The sequence below is a fragment of the Loxodonta africana genome, chromosome 14 (assembly GCF_030014295.1).
Source record: "Loxodonta africana isolate mLoxAfr1 chromosome 14, mLoxAfr1.hap2, whole genome shotgun sequence".
NCBI classification, from domain to species: Eukaryota; Metazoa; Chordata; class Mammalia; order Proboscidea; family Elephantidae; genus Loxodonta; species Loxodonta africana.
In genome coordinates this window covers 50,689,844-50,707,663 of record NC_087355.1, presented here as the reverse complement: position 1 = coordinate 50,707,663, position 17,820 = coordinate 50,689,844, and the positions used below count along the sequence as shown (strand labels likewise).

Sequence of the window (17,820 nt, the reverse complement as noted above, 5' to 3'; positions counted from 1 at the left end):
CACATAAGAGAAAACCTATTTGTCATCTCTGTTGGAATGGATAGACTTATCCTATCTTACTTGAATATTTTTTCATCTTTAGCTTCTATCTAATTTTGAAATTTAGCCTTTATTTCAGTAGTAATTGGCCGAATTGTTTAAAATTATGCTAGTTCCATTATTTCCACAGAATAATGCTCAGTTATGCACCAACAGCACATTTTCCTTCTTTCTTATGCTTATTTGTAGCTATTTTTTCTCTTATATATTATACAAATGTCAGAAATATCATAAAATATGTCCTAAAAATAGAGGACAATAAAGATGAGAAGGGAAGAATTGATCTAGGGGAATAAATTCTGATTATGCACTTACATGTGAATTTAATCAAGTGCAAGTTAGGGAGTAAAATCTAAGCTAGTTTACTTAGTATTTTCTGAGATGAAAAATTCATTTTTGTTCACTTGGTTAACTATATATATTAAGTAATACTTATGTTTATATATTATCTTTTTTCTACATCTTTGAGCCCCTTAAATTATTTAAATCACAGGAATATATAGGAATTAATATTTATGATAGTTGGTACTATTTCTTTAAGATCTCACTTATACCATCTAAATACAAATAATTGGCCCATCTCTTGGAAGTATAATTAACTGCGTTTATTTATTTATTTTTTTATGTCTAGCTGCCTACTTCTTTGTCTCTTCCCCTTTACTCCCTCATTCTTTTGATAACAGTGGAAATAGCAAGGACACTGGTCTTTCTTAACTCCTTGACAGTTCCTTATTATTTTGGCCTTCTTTCCGTGTATAGGGTACTACTTAGAATGATCACTCAATAAGTATATATTGAATGAACATATAATTAATATGTTAATTGCTTTTAAAGGAAGGAAAAGAGACAACAGAAGTAGATTAGTGTCTTTGGAACCTTTTATCTACCCACAAAACCTCACTTCTGAGAGAGACAATGACTACACTGATGGCAGTTTCCATTTCTTTCTGTCTTGCTTTTGGTCTTAGGGTATGGCTTGACTTGCTCTCTTAACTCTGTGTAAGAGTCAGGGAACAATATCTCTTCCATTTGAGCTCTGCCTTTTTTGTTGGTATTCCTTAACCTAAGTGCCAACCAGCTGACTCAGTTAGTTGGAAAAATGAGAATGAGAGTAGGTAACACCGGACACTCTCTTTTTTGCTTCTTTTGAACAACGTGGATTCCTGTGATCTTGGTTGAGGTGCACAAAGATTCATTAAAAGAAAGCACAGAAAAGCACTAATGATGGGGAAAGTGTTGATAAATTAGGCTGTATTAAAACTAAGAACTTTAACCATCAAGAGAAAGAATTTAGACAGTGAAAAGACAAGACAGATTGGGAGAAGATTTTTGTAATACATATATCTGGCAAATGACTCATACCCAGATTATGAAGAACTATAAGACAACAAGAAAAAGGCAGATAACCCGATAGAAAAGTGAACAAAAGCTTGCACAGGCATTTCACAATGAAGCCATCCAGGTAGCCAATAAATACATGGAAAGATGCTCAACTTCATCAGTCATCACACAGATAGATGTAAATGAGATACCACTACGTACTCACTAGAATGGCTGAAATTAAAATGATGGATGATACCAAGCGTTTCAGTTAGACCTCTCATACATAGAGTGTTAAATTAGTATGTTACTGTTAACTGCCGTGGATTTGGCGCCCTAGTCAGAAAACCCAATTCACAGCAGCATAAAACACTGCCTGGCCCTGCAGCATCCGCAGATTGCTTGTAGATCGGACCATTGTGATCCATAGAGCTTTCCTTGGCTGATTATTTGGAAGTAGATTGCCAGGCTTTTCTCCCTAGTCTGTGTTAGTCTGGAAGCTCTACTGAAGCCTTTCCAGCATCACAGCAACATGCAGGCCTTCACTGACTCACGGGTGGTGGCTATGCCTGAAGCGCATTGGATGGGAAGAGAACCGGGCCCGGAAGGGGAGAATTCTACCACTGAATCACCACTGCCCCCTAAAATTAGTATAACCACCAGAAAACTTTGGCAAGGGATAATTTTTCCTTTACATATTGTACTGGTCAAATTTAATACTATTATTATGATTTGCCCAGGTTTGTGATTGGAGGAATACTGTTACGTTAAACAAATGTGCTCTTTTCTTCCTAGGCCTCCTATACTCAAACAAAAGATTGGTTTACATTGGCAAAACAAAGTCAGCAAACAGTATCAACATTCTCATTACCCTGTTGTGTGTTCAACAACAAAATTACATCACCAGTTATTTCATCTGTTTCTGGTAAGCAGAAAAGAACAGGAATGATTTCAGAACTCCTCTTCAGCCTCTTTTTTATTCTAATCTTGTAATAATGCTTAATGGTTGGGGAGAAAAAATGATCCCCCTATTCTACATCCTTCTGTTTTTTTGAGAGGCAAATTGGTATAATGCCAAGAGCATGGGTGTAGAACTCAAACTCTGATACTTTTGATAATCTTCTCAGAGCCTTACTTTTTTTATCTGTTAGATTGGAATAATACTACATGCTGAATACGTAGAAAATGTCGCCAAGTGCCTGGCCCTTAATAGGCTGTCAAATGTTTGTCTTGTCTTCATGTCCTATCACTTTTACAAGTTTTATTATTGAGCTTTTGAAATAAAGTGGGGGCAACGTGTATCTCTTCTTAAAAGTAAATTATTTACTTTGTAAAAGTAAATGCTTCAGACTAGTTTTTACCTTTAAAAGCTCTACTGTGGGGGCTTTTGGTGGATGATACAAAATGTTCATAAAAATAGAGAAGGAACCTGCTGAAGTGGAGATCATTAACATATGATATTGCTAGAGAAAAAATCTAGATGTGATTTGGGAGAGGAACTCTGCAAATCACTAACGGTTCTGAGCTAATCCCTTGGAAGAAGTATAAGCCACTCATAAACACTGGGGAAAATAATCTGGATTCTCTAGAACTGAACTTAAATCTAAATGAAGATACAAATAATTCCCCTAATTGAAAATAGCTGGATTTATAGGTTCCTTGCTGTTTCCCCAAAATAGGGAAGCAGAAAATTGAAGAGTAAAAGTAGTAAACAGGAAGAGAAAGCAGAGCAGAAAGGTAGTGAGCAGAAATGCCAGCCCTGCTCTCACCTGTATCCTCCCTTCAATTCTGTGGGATTGAGTGTATGCCCAGTCTGTTTTCACAGTTTACAGAAGTCTAATCTTTTAATATTGGGGAAATTGGGTATACTTGTTTTCAATAAAATTGTAATGAGACATGTCTGGTTCATAGAGATTTAAAATCTGGTAACTGAGAAAATGGCCTTTTATGTCCCACTGAGGGTGAGACGCAAATAACAATTGAGTTTCCTGATCCATGGCATTTCACCTGGGGGTGGTTTTGCCATATGAAATGAAGCACTAACTTCAGATATTTCATTGATTTCTGAAAGAGAATAATCGCTAAATGCCTTTAGAAAAAGTGTAAAAATCCATTCATGTTTGTACGTCCTCTTAAGTACCTTGTGCTGTTTTGTCACTCTAATGATATGTTGTAAGTATGACAGAAATTGAATCTTTCTGATAAAATAGTGAATTTTTAAAAATTGCTGATACTGACTCCAGTTCTGATCTGTTAATCTATGGTAGCAAGTTTTCTTTTATCATATAACATGAAATACTAAAATTACGTACCATTGCTTAATGTATATATTCTAATTCTTTAATGGACTTGGCATTTAGGTATTGACATTCTGTATCAGCCTGAAATATTACATTTTAGAAGTGTATGGTTTTAAGAGCCCTAATGGTGCAGCGATTAAGCTCTTGGCTATGAACTGAAAAGTTGACAGTTTGAAACCACCCAGCATCTCTGTGGAAGAAAGACCTGGCGATCTGCTCCTGTAAAGATCACAACCTAGAAAACCCAGTGGGGCAGTTCTGCTCTGTCATACAGGGTCACTATGAGTTGAAGCCGACTCAACAGCACTCAATAACAACCACAATGCCTTTTTTAATATCCTCTGTATTAGAGATATCAAATATTTGGCTGATGTGCCATAATTATCCATGTTTAGGGAAGAGAAGCCTAATCCCTGTTGTCCGTTTTTTCCCTGCTGGTCCGAAATATGACTTCAGAATCCATCTTAAGACACTGGTCCATGTAGTCACTATGCATTAGAATTGGCTAAAAAAAATAAACTATAGCGTCTATTTAATTTTTTAAAAAGTGCTTTGTACTCATATTGAATCTAATGGCCTTTTATGATTTAATACAGAAAGTTTTATCTTTGATGATGGAGTTCACCCCAGGACAAAAAAGGGCCCATCTACAACCACTGAATTAATTTCTGAAGAAGAAGGGTCTGTAGCCCTACACGATACTCCTTCTCAAGCTCTTCTGAGAGTGTACCTTGAAAAGCAAGAGGATGTTGACAAAAACCTGACAGTACATTTTCCAACATGGGAAGAATTTTTAAGATCTTATGTAACCTTCATTTTGAGAGCAGCAATTCATCAAATTATTGGAAAGCCACTTGGAGAAAGCTCAGGTTATATAAACTTCACCAATGTAGCACAAGTGGTATTTGACAGCTTTTTTGAGCCTGTCCCGAAGAATAATGCTTTTATAGGTGAAGCAGTTCAAGCCACAAAGGAAAAGTCAGAAGAGAACTTAGAACTAGCAAGTTTAAGTTCAAAGAGTGAAAGCATTGGACCAGAGAGCAGGGCCGACTGGTGTATTTCCCACAGAACATATGACATTGGCAATAGAAAAGAGTTCGAAAGATTTAAGAAATTTATGAAAGGAACATTAGGAGAGAGATATTGGTGGCTATGGATGGATATTGAGAGGTTAAAAGTTCTTAAAGACTCTGAAAGACGTCAAAGGTATTTTTATTTTTCAATAATTTTTAAAACAAAATATATTACTCTGGGTTGCTTTAGCTCAGGAAAAAAGCCTGAAATAAATTAGTCTACAGACCAATGTAGTTTATATTTTTGGAATGAATAATAATAAAATATATTTTATTATGATAAGTATTAATTTCAGTTTCCTGATTTCATAGCTTTCAGATACTAATGGTAGCAATTATTTGGTTTTGTGCAATGTTTCTTCCTATAAATTCTAAAACTGCTTTCAAGTTATTCTATTTTAATTTTATAACATCCCAGTGATGTAGAAAAAAACAGCAACGCAGTTGTTTTAATGACATTTAGAACATATAGCTCACTGTCGTATAGCCTTAGAAGAGCATGGGCCGTCAAATAGTTGATTGTGAAGCATAATCTGATTGATCATGGGGTGGAAGGCCACTACCACTTTTCAAGACCTATCAGGGAAGGTAAATGCAAGCAACCTACATAGGTTCTTCAGGATCAATACTGTATTAGTTCCTGTTGCTACAGCAACAAATTACCACAGACTTGGCCTAAAGCAACACAAATTTATTCTCTTACAAATCAGAAGTCTAAAATGGACATGCATGGTTGTGTTCCTTCTGGAGGCACTAGGGGCGAATCCATTTCTTTGCCTTTTTCAGCTTCTGGAGGCTGCCTTCTTTCCTTGGCTTGTGGCCCCTTCATTCATCTTCAAAGCCAGCAGTGTAGCATTTTCCCTCCTCTCTGATCTCTGCTTCTGTTCTATTTTATCTATGAATCTGACCTTCCTGCCTCCCTCTTAGAAGGACTCTTAAGATTACACTAGGCTTACCCAAAAAAATCCAGGATAATCTCCCCATCTCAAAATCCTTAATTTAATCACATCTGCAAAGTCCCTTTTGCCATGTAGGTAATGTATTCACAGGTTCTGGGGATTAGGATGTGGACATCTTTGTGAGGACATTATTCAGTCTACCACAAATACCTTTCCCATTCCTATGAGAAATATTTTCATCTCTTCAAAATGTTCAGTACCCCTGTAACTTGAGTGTTGGTTCTGAGCTAGTTCATTACTTGTATGAAACATTTTAGAAATGATAACATTTGGTTAGTTGAATGTTGTATCACTTCGTGTGTATATGTATGTATGTTTTATTTTAGACATCTTGAGAAGATGAAAAAATGCTATCTAGTGAGCAGTGGAGATTGTTACCTTTCTCTAGAAATCTTATCAAAACTTAAACTGCTAGATGGATCTCAGTGGAATGAAGAACACTTAAAAAGTATTCAGTCTGAGGTTGTAAAACCATTGCTTCTATATTGGTAAGACAAAGTAACATGAATCCAAGTTATTTACTTAAACTTTTCTTAGGCAAGTTAAAGAGTTATACTTTTTTGTCTTATGGATGTATATAGAAATTTAGTGTAAGTTATTATATATTTGACCTTCCCCAAAATACTTATTCTGTAGCTAATCTGGATGTTTGGGTAACTTGAGATCCATAATAAGGCTAGAGAGTACTTAAGTTCCCTTTTAATTTTGTGAGTGTATTCTTCTACACCTGACGTTTTTATAGTCTGTACCCCCTCAAATTGATATGTGTGTGTGTGTGTGTGTGTATACATGTAGCCAGTTACATACTTACCCTCTCAAAAAACATTTTTGAACACTAACTGTAGGCCTAGTGCTATGCTGAGGATACAGAGGTAAAATAGTCAGGGTGATTATAGTCTACTGGCCAAAAGGTCAGCAGTTATCCACCAGGCACTCCTTGGAAACTCTGTGGGGCAGTTCTACTCTGTCCTGTAAGATTTCTATGAGTCGGACCCGACTCGAAAGCAATGGATTTTTTGGGGGGCGGGGGGGAGTATACATGTGAAAATAAAATGTGATGAATGTGCAGAGTACAGAGAAGAGGTAATATTTTACCTGAAACTCGAGGGGACTCTAAGCAAATACATGCTGTAGCTGTACTTCTTCCAAGACAGATTCCTGGTCCTTCTTCTGTCAGTCCATGGTACACTTAATATTCTTCGCCAGAACTGTAATTCAAAGGTATCATTTCTTCTTCAGTCTTCCTTATTCTTTGTCCAGCTTTTGCATGCATATAAGGCAATTGAAGATACCGTGGTTTGGGTCAGGTGCACCTCAGTCCTCAAAGTGACATTTTTGCTTTGTAACACTTTAAAAAGGTCTTTTGCAGTAGGTTTACCCAATGCACTGTATCATTTGATTTCTTGACTGCAGCTTCCATGGGCATTGACTGTGGATCCAAATAAAATGAAATCCTTGACAACTTCAATATTTTCTCCATTTATCATGATGTTGCTTACTGGTCTAGTTGTGAGGATTTTGTTTTCTTAATGTTGAGGTGTAATCCATATACTGTCTCTGTAGTTTTGCCTTTTCCAGAATATCGTTTAGCTGGAATCATACAATATCTAGCTTTTTTCAGATTGGCTTCTTTCACTTAGAAATACGCATTTAAGGTTCCTCCATGTCTACTTGTAGCTTGTTAGCTTATTTCTTTTTATTGCTGAATAGTATTCCATTGATGGGCTCAAGCATAACAATGATTGTAAGGATGGTGCATGACTGGGCAGTGTTTTGTTCTATGGTACATAGGGTCGCTATGAGTCGGAACCTACTCGATGGCACCTAACAACAACAATATTCCCATGAATGGATGTACCACAGTTTATCCATTCATTTATTGAAGGACATCTTGGTTGCGTCCAATTTTTGGCAGTTATGAATAAAGCTGCTGTAAACATTCATGTGCAAGTTCTTATGTGGACATAATTTTTCAACTTATTTGTTTAATACTAGGAGCAAGATCACTTATAATACTAGTATTATAATACTGTGTTACTTATAATACTATAATACTAAGAGCGAGGTTGCTCAGCTTTTTAAGAAAGTGCGAGACTGTCTTCCAAAGTGGCTGTACACTTTGAATTCCCGCCCGCAATGAATGAGAGTTTCTGTTGCTCCTCATCCTCTTCAGCATTTGGTGTCAGTGTTTTGGATTTTAGCCGTTTTTTAATAGGTCGTAATTTTTTTTTACTTTTTTTTAATAGGTGTGTCGCTATGTGTCGGAATCAACTTGACAGCAGTGGGTTTTCTTTTAATAGGTGTGTAGTAGTATCTCATTGTTATTTTAATTTGAAATTCTCTAATGATATAACACATAGAGCACCTTTTCATATATTTACCTGCCATCTCTGTATCTTCCTTGATTAGATGTGTTTTCAGATATTTTGATCATTTTTGAATTGGATTTTTTGCTTTCTTATTGTTGAGTTTTAAGAGTTCTTTTTATATCTTGGATAAAAGTCTTTTATCAGATATGTGTTTTGAAAATATTTTCTCGCAGTTTGTAGCCTCTCATTTACTTTTCTTAAAAGTGTCTTTCACAAAGCAGAAATCTTTAATGAAGTCCAGCTTATAAAGTTTTTCTTTTATAGGTCATGGTTTTGGTATTGTATTTAAAAACTTAATGTCAAACCCAAAATCACCTAGATTTTCTCCTGTGTTATCGTCTTCAAGTTTTATAGTTTTTTAGTTTAACATTTAAGTCTGTAATCCATTTTGAGTTAATTTTGTCTAAGGTGTAAGGGCTGTGTCTAGATTATTATTATGTTTTGCATATGATGTCCAGTTCTAGCACCATTTGTCAAAAAGACTATCCTGCTTTGAATTGCCTTTGTTCCTTTGTCAAAGATCAGTTAACTATTTGTGAGGGTCTGTTTCTGGACTCAGAGCCCTGGTGGTGCAGTGGTTAAGAGCTATGGCATGCTGCAGCTAACCAAAAAGGTAAGCAGTTTGAATCCACCAGCCATTCCTTGGAAACCCTATGAGGCAGTTCTACTCCGTCCTCTAGGGTCGCTATGGGTTGGTATTGAATAGATGGCAACGGGTTTTTTTTTTTTTTTCTGGGATCTGTATTCTGTTCCATTCATCTGTTTGTTTCTTCACCAGTACCACACTGTTGTGGTCACTGTCGCTTTCCAGTAAGCCGTGAAGTCTGTAGTGTCAGTCCTCTGACTTTGTTCTCCAGTATTATGTTGGATATTCTGAGTCTTTTTCCTTCCCATATAAAATTAGGATCATTTTCAATATCCACAGAAAAACTTTTTGGAATTTTGATTGGGATTGTATTGAACCTATAGATCATGTTGGGCATATGACATATTGATAATATTGACTCTTCCTATCCATGAACATGGGATACCTCTGTATTTATTTATATCTCCTTTGATTTCTTTCATCAGAGTTATGTAATTTTCGTTATATAGGTTTTGTATATGTTTTGTTAGATACATAGCTAAGTATTTAAGTCTTCGGGGGTGCTAATATAAATGGTGTTGTGTTTTAAATTTCTAATTCCAGTTGTTCATTGCTGGTATATAGGAAAGCAATTGTCTTTTGTATGTTAACCTAGTATTCGGCAACCTTGCTATAGTTGCTTATTAGTTCCAGGATTTGTTGTTGTTGCTGATGTCATTTCTTTGGGATTTTCTTTATAGACAGTCATTATCATCTGTGAGCAAAGATGCTTTCTTCTTTCCAAATCATTATAACATTTATTTATTTTCCTTGTTTAAATGCATTTAGCTAGGACTCCCAGTAGAGTGTTTAATAGGAGTGGTGAAAGAGGACATGCTTTTCTTCTTCCTGATCATAGAGAGAAAGCATCTAGTTTTTCACCATTAAGTATGATGTTACCAGTAGATTAAAAAATTTTTGTTGTTGTTGTTTTGGTGAAAGTATACACTGCCAAAGATAAACCATTTCAACAATTTCTATATGTACAATTCAGTGACCTTGATTACATTCTTCAAGTTGTGCTACCATTCTTGCTATCTTTTCCCAAATTATTCTACCACCATTATCTTAAATTCACTTTCCCTAAGTTTGTGCTTTAACCTTTTGAGTTGCTGTTGTCTATTTGATCTCATATATGTATGTGTATGTCTATACGTGTGTGTGTATACATATATATATTTTTAGATGTTCTTTATCAAGGTAAAAGTTATCCTTTATTCCTAGTTTGCTGAGAGTTTTTATCATGAATGGGTATTGGAGTTTGTTAAATGTTTTTTCTAGATCTATTGATACGGTCCTATAATTTTTCCTGTTTAATCTGTTCTTGTGATGAGTTACATTAATTGATTTTTTTAAATTTTATTGTGCTTTAGGTTAGAGTTTACAGTGCAAATTAGTTTCTTATTCAAAATTTATACACAAATAGTTTTGTGACATTGGATGCAATCCCCACAGTGTGTCAGCACTCTCCCCTTTTCCATCCCAGGTTCCCCTTGTCCATTCGTATGGTTTACCTGTCCCTTCCTGCCTTCTTTTTATTTATTTATTTTTTATATTCTACTTTAGATGAAGGTATACAGAACAAACTAGTTTCTCATTAAACAGTTAGTACACATACTGTTTTAGGATCTTGATCAGCAACCCCACAACATGTTGACACTCTTCCTTCTCAACCTTGGGCTCCCTATTACCAGGTTTCCTGTTCCCTCCTGACTTCTCACCCTTGCCCCTGGGCTGGTGTGCCTCTTTAGTCTTGTTTTGTGTAATGGGCCTGTCCAATCTTTGGCTGAAGGGTGAACCTCAGGAGCGACTTCATTACTGAGCTGAAAGGGTGTCTGGGGGCCATACTCTAGGGGTTTCTCCAATATCTGTCAGACCAGTGAGTCTGGTCTTTTTTTGTGTGAGTTAGAATTTTGTTCTACACTTTTCTCCAGCTCTGTCCAGGACCTTCTATTGTGATCCCTGTCAGAGCAGTTAGTGGTGGTAGCCAGGTACCACCTAGCTGTACTGGACTCAGTCTGGTGGAGGCTGTGGTAGTTGTGGTTCCTTAGTCCTTTGGACTACTCTTTCCATTGTGTCTTTGGTTTTCTTCATTCTCTCTTGCTCCAGACGGGGCGAGACCAGTGGAGTATCTTAGATGGCCACTCACAAGCTTTTAAGACCCCAGGCACTACTCACCAAAGTAGGAGGTTAAACATTGCCTTTATAAACTATGTTATACCAATTGAGCTAGATATCCCCTGAGACCATGGTCTCCAGCCCTCTGCCTAGTAATTTGGTCCCTCAGAGACTTTGGATGTATCCATGGAGCTTCCATGACCTTACCTTGGTTAGGTTGTGCTGGCTCCCCCAGTACTGTCTTACCCTTCACCAGAGTTACCACTTATCTATTGTCTATTTAGTGTTTTTCCTTCCCCTCCCTCATAAGTATCAAAGATTGTTTCTTTTTGTGTGTAAACCTTTTCATGAGTTTTTATAGTAGTGGTCTCATATAATATTTGTCTATTTGTGATCGACCTGTTTCACTCAGCACAGTGCCCTCCAGGTTCATCCATGTTGTGAGACGTTTTGCAGATTCATCATTGTTCTTTATAGTTGTGTAGTATTCCTTTGTGTGTATGTACCATAGTTTGTTTATCCATTCATCTGTTGATGGGCACTTAGGTTGTTTCCATTTTTTGCTATTGTGAATAATGCTGCAAAGAATATAGTTGTACATATGCCTATTTGTTTGATGGCTCTTACTTCTCTAGGATGTATTCCTAGGAGTGGGATTGCTGGATCATATGGTATTTTTATTCTAGCTCTTTAAGGAAATGCCATATCGTTTTCCTAAATATTTATACCATTTTGCATTCCTACCAGCAGTGCATAAGAGTTCTAATCTCCCTGCAGCCTTTCCAACATTTATTATTATTATTTTTTTGATTAGTGTCCGTAATGTCAGGGTGAGATGGTATCTCATTTTGGTTTTCGTTTGCATTTCTTGAATGACTGGTGATTGGGAGCTTTCCTTATGTGTCTGTTAGCTGCCTGAATGTCTCCTTTGGTGAAGTGTCTGTTCATATCCTTTGCCTATATTTTAATTGGATTTATTTGTCTTTTTATTGGAGAGGTGTTGGATTTTCCTGTAGATTTTAGAGATTAGACCTTTTTTTGGTTCGTAATAGCCAAACATTTTCCCAGTCTATAGGCTCTCTTTTGGTAAAGTCTTTTGATGAGTATAATTGTTTAATTTTTAGAAGATCCCAGTTATCTAGCTTATCTTCTGGTGTTTGTGTATTGTTAGTTATGGTTCATATCCTGTTAATGCTGTGTATTAGGGCCTCTAGTGTTGACCATAGTTTTTCCTTCCTGATTTTTATAGTATTTGGTTTTATATTTAGCCCTTTGATCCATTTTGAATTAGTTTTTGTGTATGGTGTGAGGTATAGGTCCTGTTTCATTTTTTTTCCAGATGAACATCCAGTTTTGCCAGCACCATTTATTAAAAAGACTCTTGTCATCACTTAATGTTCTTTAGACCTTTGTCAAAGATCAGGTGACAGTGTTGTTGTTGTTAGGTGCCATCAAGTTGGTCCCGACTCATAGCAATCCTATGTACAACAGAACGAAACGGTGTCCCGTCCTGCACCATCCTTACAATTGTTGTTATGCTTGAGCTCGTTGTTGCAGCCACTGTGTCAATCCATCTTATTGATGGTCTTCCTCTTTTTCACTGACCCTCTACTTTACCAAGCATGATGTCCTTCTCCAGAGACTAATCCCTCTTGATAGCATGTCCAAAGTATTTGAGATGTAGTCTCACCATCATTGCTTCTAAGGAGCATTCTGGTTTTACTTCTTCCAGGACAGATTTGTTCGTTTTTCTGCTAGTCCATGGTATAGTCGGTATTCTTTGCCAACACCGTAATTCAAAGGTGTCAATTCTGGATTGCATGGTATATCTAAATTTTTAATGGTCAGCCGCACCTTAGTCCTCAAAATGACATCTTTGCCTTTCAACACTTTAAAGAGATCTTTCGTAGCGGGTTTGTGCAGTGCAATGTGTCCTTTGATTTCTTGACTGCTGCTTCCATGGGCATTGATTATGGATTCAAGTAAAGTGAAATCCTTGACAACTTGAATCTTTTTTCTGATTATCATGATGTTGCTTATTGGACTAGTTGTATTTTTCTTTACGTTGAAGTGTAATTCATACTTAAGGCTGTAGTGTTTGATCTTCATCAGTAAGTACTTCAAGTCCTCTTTCAGCAAGCAAGGTTGTGTTATCTGCATATCACAGGTTGTTAATTAGTCTTCCTTCAATCCTGATGCCCCATTCTTCTTCATATAGTTAGCTTCTCAGAGTATTTGCCCAGCATACAGACTGAATAAATATGGTGAAAGGAGACAACCCTGATGCACACCTTCTGGGACTTTAAACCACACAGTATCCCCTTGTTCTGTTCCAATGACTGCCTCTTGGTCTATGTACAGGTTCCTCACTAGCACAGTTAATTGTTCTGGAACTTATTAGAAACGCACTTTCTCAGCAGGAGTTCGAACTGGAATGAATTGGTTGGAAGCCCTGCAGAGAACAGATCAATGGTTGCCAGGAGTTAGGGGTGGAGGGAGGGTGTAATGACAAAAGGGTATTATGAAAGTTTTTTGAGGTGATGGAATTGTTTTGTATCCTAAATTAATTATGTGCTTTGGATTCTCTTCCACTTGCAGTCTGTGTTCACATCAAGGGGATATCTGTCTTATTCCTATTTTAATGTGATACCAGGGCCCGTAAGATATGGAGTAGGAATTAGACTTTGGGCTGTGGCATCAGGGGAAAAACCTGGCCCAAACAGCAATTAGTAACAGGCTCTGCCAGCTGGAGTTAACCCTATGTCCAATGAAGAGCCCACAGACTGAATAACAGACTATCCACCCAATTAAGTGTGACGTTGGTATTGTGCCAAACATTCCTTTTCCTAAGTTTCTGGTAGTAATGTAGGTCTTTCATTTATAGCAGTTGTTGTAAAATTAATTCTTACCTTCAAATTTAAGGCTTGAAAATAGAGAATATGAATAATAACCCACTTTAGTAGTATACATAAGCATTATGAAAAATGTTTATATATTTAAAAATGTGAACTACCAGCTTTTATCTTGGTATTATAGATAAGTACTAAGCTGCTCTAAAATGATCACAGGTGCAGTTTATGCTCATTTTACTAGAAATGTAGGTAATTTAAAAATATCTTCAGTGATGGATACATCGGCTTCTTGTTATCAAGTAGATAATAATTTAAACATTCCTTTATGATTTTTTTCTGATGTTTATTGCCTTTTGTATGAGTGTATGGCACTGCAGGCAGTTTACATATCATAGAAAAATATTTTTTAAGGCCAGGCAGCAGAAAAATAAGTACAAATGAATACAAAATGGGTGTAAACAGACTGATAAGTATAAGCACAGCTGTTATATATTTTGTCGGCTTTTGATTTTTGAGGATTATTGTCTAGTTTAATCTTAAATTTGTTGTTTAACTTAATAGGGCACCACGGTTCTGTGTTACTCATTCAGGCTCAACAAAATATGCTAGTGCTGAACTGAAATTCTGGTATCTCCGTCAAGAGAAACCAAGGAAAGATATTGACCCTTTTCCACAAATGGCAACTCTCTTGCCATTAAGACCTAAATCTTGCATTCCACAGATATCTGAAATCCAGGTAGGATGTATGTTATTAAATTTATAGTAAAATAGGTTTTACTCTGTATTAAATTTATAGTACAACCTTGCTTAGATTTTTTGTGCACTTGTTTTTTAAGTAAGTTTCATCATAAGCTTTTTTGCTGTTAATGTACATGCTACAACAGGAACTAAGAAAACCAAAGGCAAAAACAATTTTTCATAGGCTAAATTAACTTTTCATGCATACTGCTATCTATATGTATTAATGGAATAGTAAACTGGTGAGATGAATATAACTACGTGTGCAAGATTTCTAACTTCTAATCAAAGGTTATATGTACAGGGTTTCTAATATCACATATTTTATCTTGTGGAATAATAAATATAGTGCAAGCCCTTTGTTATAGTTTTAAACAATGACATTTTCAAGCAATTTAGTAGACCTAGAATCAGTTGTTGTCGCACTATTTAACGTTCCTCACTAGGGATTTTTTAGCCTATGAAATGGGTATTTTTCTGAAAACTCAAACAGTTATTTTTAAAATAGAGCAGAAATGGAAAAACTGCTCCTCAAATTCATATGGAAATGCAAGGAGCCTAGAATAGCAAAAACAATATTGAGAAAGAACAAAGTTTTAGGACTCACACTTGGCTCATTTCAAAGCTGACTACAGAGCTATGGTAATCAAAGCACTGTGGTACTGGCATAAGGATAAACATTTAGACCATTGAAATAGAACTGAAGGTCGAGAAATAAACCCATACACTTACGGTCAATTGGTTTTTGATAAGGATGACAAGACGTTTCAATGCGGAAAGAGTAGTCTCTTCAACAAATGGTGTCGGGACAACTCGATACCCACATGCGTATCTCTACCTCAAACCATATACAGAAATTAACTCAAAATGAATTTTGACCTAAGTATAAGAACTGAAACTATAAAATACTTAGAATAAAATTAGGAGTAAATCTTCATGACCTTGGATTTGGCAATGATTTCTTAAATATGACAACAAAAGCACAATCAACAAAAGAAAAAATAGACAAATTAGACTTTATCAAAATTAAAAACTTTTGTGTGTCAGAGAACATTATCAGGAAAGTGAAAAGGCAACCTGCAGAATGGAAGAAGATAATTTTAAATCATAAATTTGATAGGGTTTGGTATCCAGAATATATAAAGAGCCCTTACAGTCAACAACAAAAAGATAATATGAAAAATGAGAAAGGACTTGAATAGATTTTTCTCCACAGAAGATACACAAACAACCAACAAGCATATGAAAAGATGCCCCAAATCATTAGTTATTGGGGACCTCAGATGCTACTCAACAAAGTAGGACATTTTCTTTATAAACTATGTTATACCAGTTGAGTTAGATGTCCCCCGACATCATGATCCCCAGCCTTCAGCCCAGTAACTTGGTGTCTCACGGAGTTCGCATGTGTCTGTAAGCTTCTATGACTTTGCCTTGGTCAAGTTGTGCCGACTTCCCCAGTATTGTGTTCTGTCTTACCCTGCAACAAAGTTATCGCTTCTCTGTGGTCTACTTACTGTTTTTCCCTCTCTACCCCTTCCCGCCCTTGTAACCATCAAACATTGTTTCTTTCTGTGTGTAAACCTTTTCATGAGTTTTTATAATAGTGGTCTGTTATACACTGAATTGGGTCCACCAAAAATGTGTCAGCTTGGTAAGGCCAGGATTCCCAGTATTGTGTGATTATCTACCATTTTGTCATCTGATGTGATTTTCCCATGTGTTATAAATCCTACCTCCATAATGTTAATGAGACAGGATTAGAGGCAGTTGTTAATGGGCAGGACTAAATCTACAGGATTAGATTGTATTTTGAGTCAATTTCTTTTGAGATATAAAAGACAGAAGCCAGCAGAGAGACAGGAGGACCTCATACCACCAAGAAAACGCTGGGAGCAGAGCACATCCTTTGGACTCCAGGTTCTTGTGCTGAGAAGCTCCTAGACCAGGTAAAGATTGATGACAAGGACCTTCCCCGAGAGCTGACAGGGAGAGAAAGCCTTCCCCAGGAGCTAGCACCCTGAATTAGGATTTCTAGCCTCCTAGACTGTGAGTTCAAATCCACCAGGTGCTCCTTGGAAACTCTATGCAGCAGTTCTACTCTGTCCTCTAGGGTCGCTATGAGTTGGAATTGACTCGACGGCATTGGGTAGACTGAGTGGATAAATTTCTCTTTGTTAAAGCCATCCACTTGTGATATTTCTGTTGTAGCAGCACTAGATAACTAAGACATGGTCTCATATAGTATTTTTCCTTTCGTGATTGACTCATTTCACTCAGCATAATGCCCTCCAGAGATTCATCCATGCTGTGAGAAGTTTCACAGATTCTTCATAGTTCTTTTTAGTTGCATGGTATGCCATTGTGCATATGTACTGTAGTTTGTTTATCTATTCATCTGTTGATGGGCACTTAGATTGTTTCTTTTTGCAATTGTGAATAGGCACCAGTGAACATGAGTGTGCATATGTCTATTCGTGTGATAGCTCTTGTTTCCTTAGGATATATTCCTAGCAGTGAAATTGCTGGATCACATGGTATTTCTATTTCTACCTTTTTAAGGAAGCACCATGTCATTTTCCAAAATGGTTGTACCATTTTGCATTCCCACAAGCAGTGCATAAGAGTTCCAGTCTCCTGTAGCCTCTTCAACATTTGTTATTTTCTGTTTTTTTTGATTAGTGCCGGTATGTCAGAGTGAGATGGTATCTCATTGTACTTTTGATTTGCATTTCTGTAATGGCTGGAGCCCTGGTGGTACAGTGGTTAAGAGCTTGACTGCTAACCAAAAGATTGGTGGTTCAAATCCACCAGCCACCCCTTGGAAACCCTATGGGGCAGTTCTGCTCCATGGCAACTGGTTTGATTTGGTTTTAATGGCTAGTGATCGTGAGCATTTCCTCGTGTGTCTCTTAGCTGCTTGAATGTCTTCCTTGGTGAAATGTCTGTTCATATCCTTTGCCTGTTTATTTTTTTTGGATTATTTGTCTTTTTGTTGTAGAGGTATTGAATTTTCCTGTAGGTTTTAGAGATTATACCTTTGTCGGATATGTCATAGCCAAAATTTTTTTCCCAGTCAGTGGGTTCTCTTTTTACTCTTTTGGTGAAGTCTTTTGATCGGAAGTGTTTAATTTTTAGAAGATCCCATTTATCTATCTTGTCTTCTGATGTTTGTGTATTGTTATTTATGGTTTATATCCTATTTATACTGTATATTAGGGCCCCTAGCATTGACCCTATTTTTTCTTCCGTGATCTTTATAGTTTTTGATTTTATATTTAGGTCTTTGACCCATTTTGATTAGTTTTTGTATATGGTGTGAGGTATGGGTCCTGTTTCATTTTTTTTTTTACAGATGAACATCCAATTTTTCCAGCACCATTTGTTAAAAAGATTGTACTTTCCCCCATTTAATGGACGTTGGGCC

General features: G+C 36.6%; 1 protein-coding gene across 1 annotated transcript in view; it reads left to right on the top strand.

Moving 5' to 3' along the window:
• RGS22 (regulator of G protein signaling 22) overlaps positions 1-17,820 on the top strand; it is a 155,420-nt gene that overhangs the window by 21,593 nt on the left and 116,007 nt on the right. The window contains exons 5-8 of the mRNA XM_064267666.1: positions 2,155-2,284; positions 4,256-4,865; positions 6,018-6,179; positions 14,217-14,391. Coding sequence (XP_064123736.1) covers positions 2,155-2,284; positions 4,256-4,865; positions 6,018-6,179; positions 14,217-14,391 — 1,077 coding nt within the window. The remainder of the gene's footprint in view (positions 1-2,154; positions 2,285-4,255; positions 4,866-6,017; positions 6,180-14,216; positions 14,392-17,820) is intronic.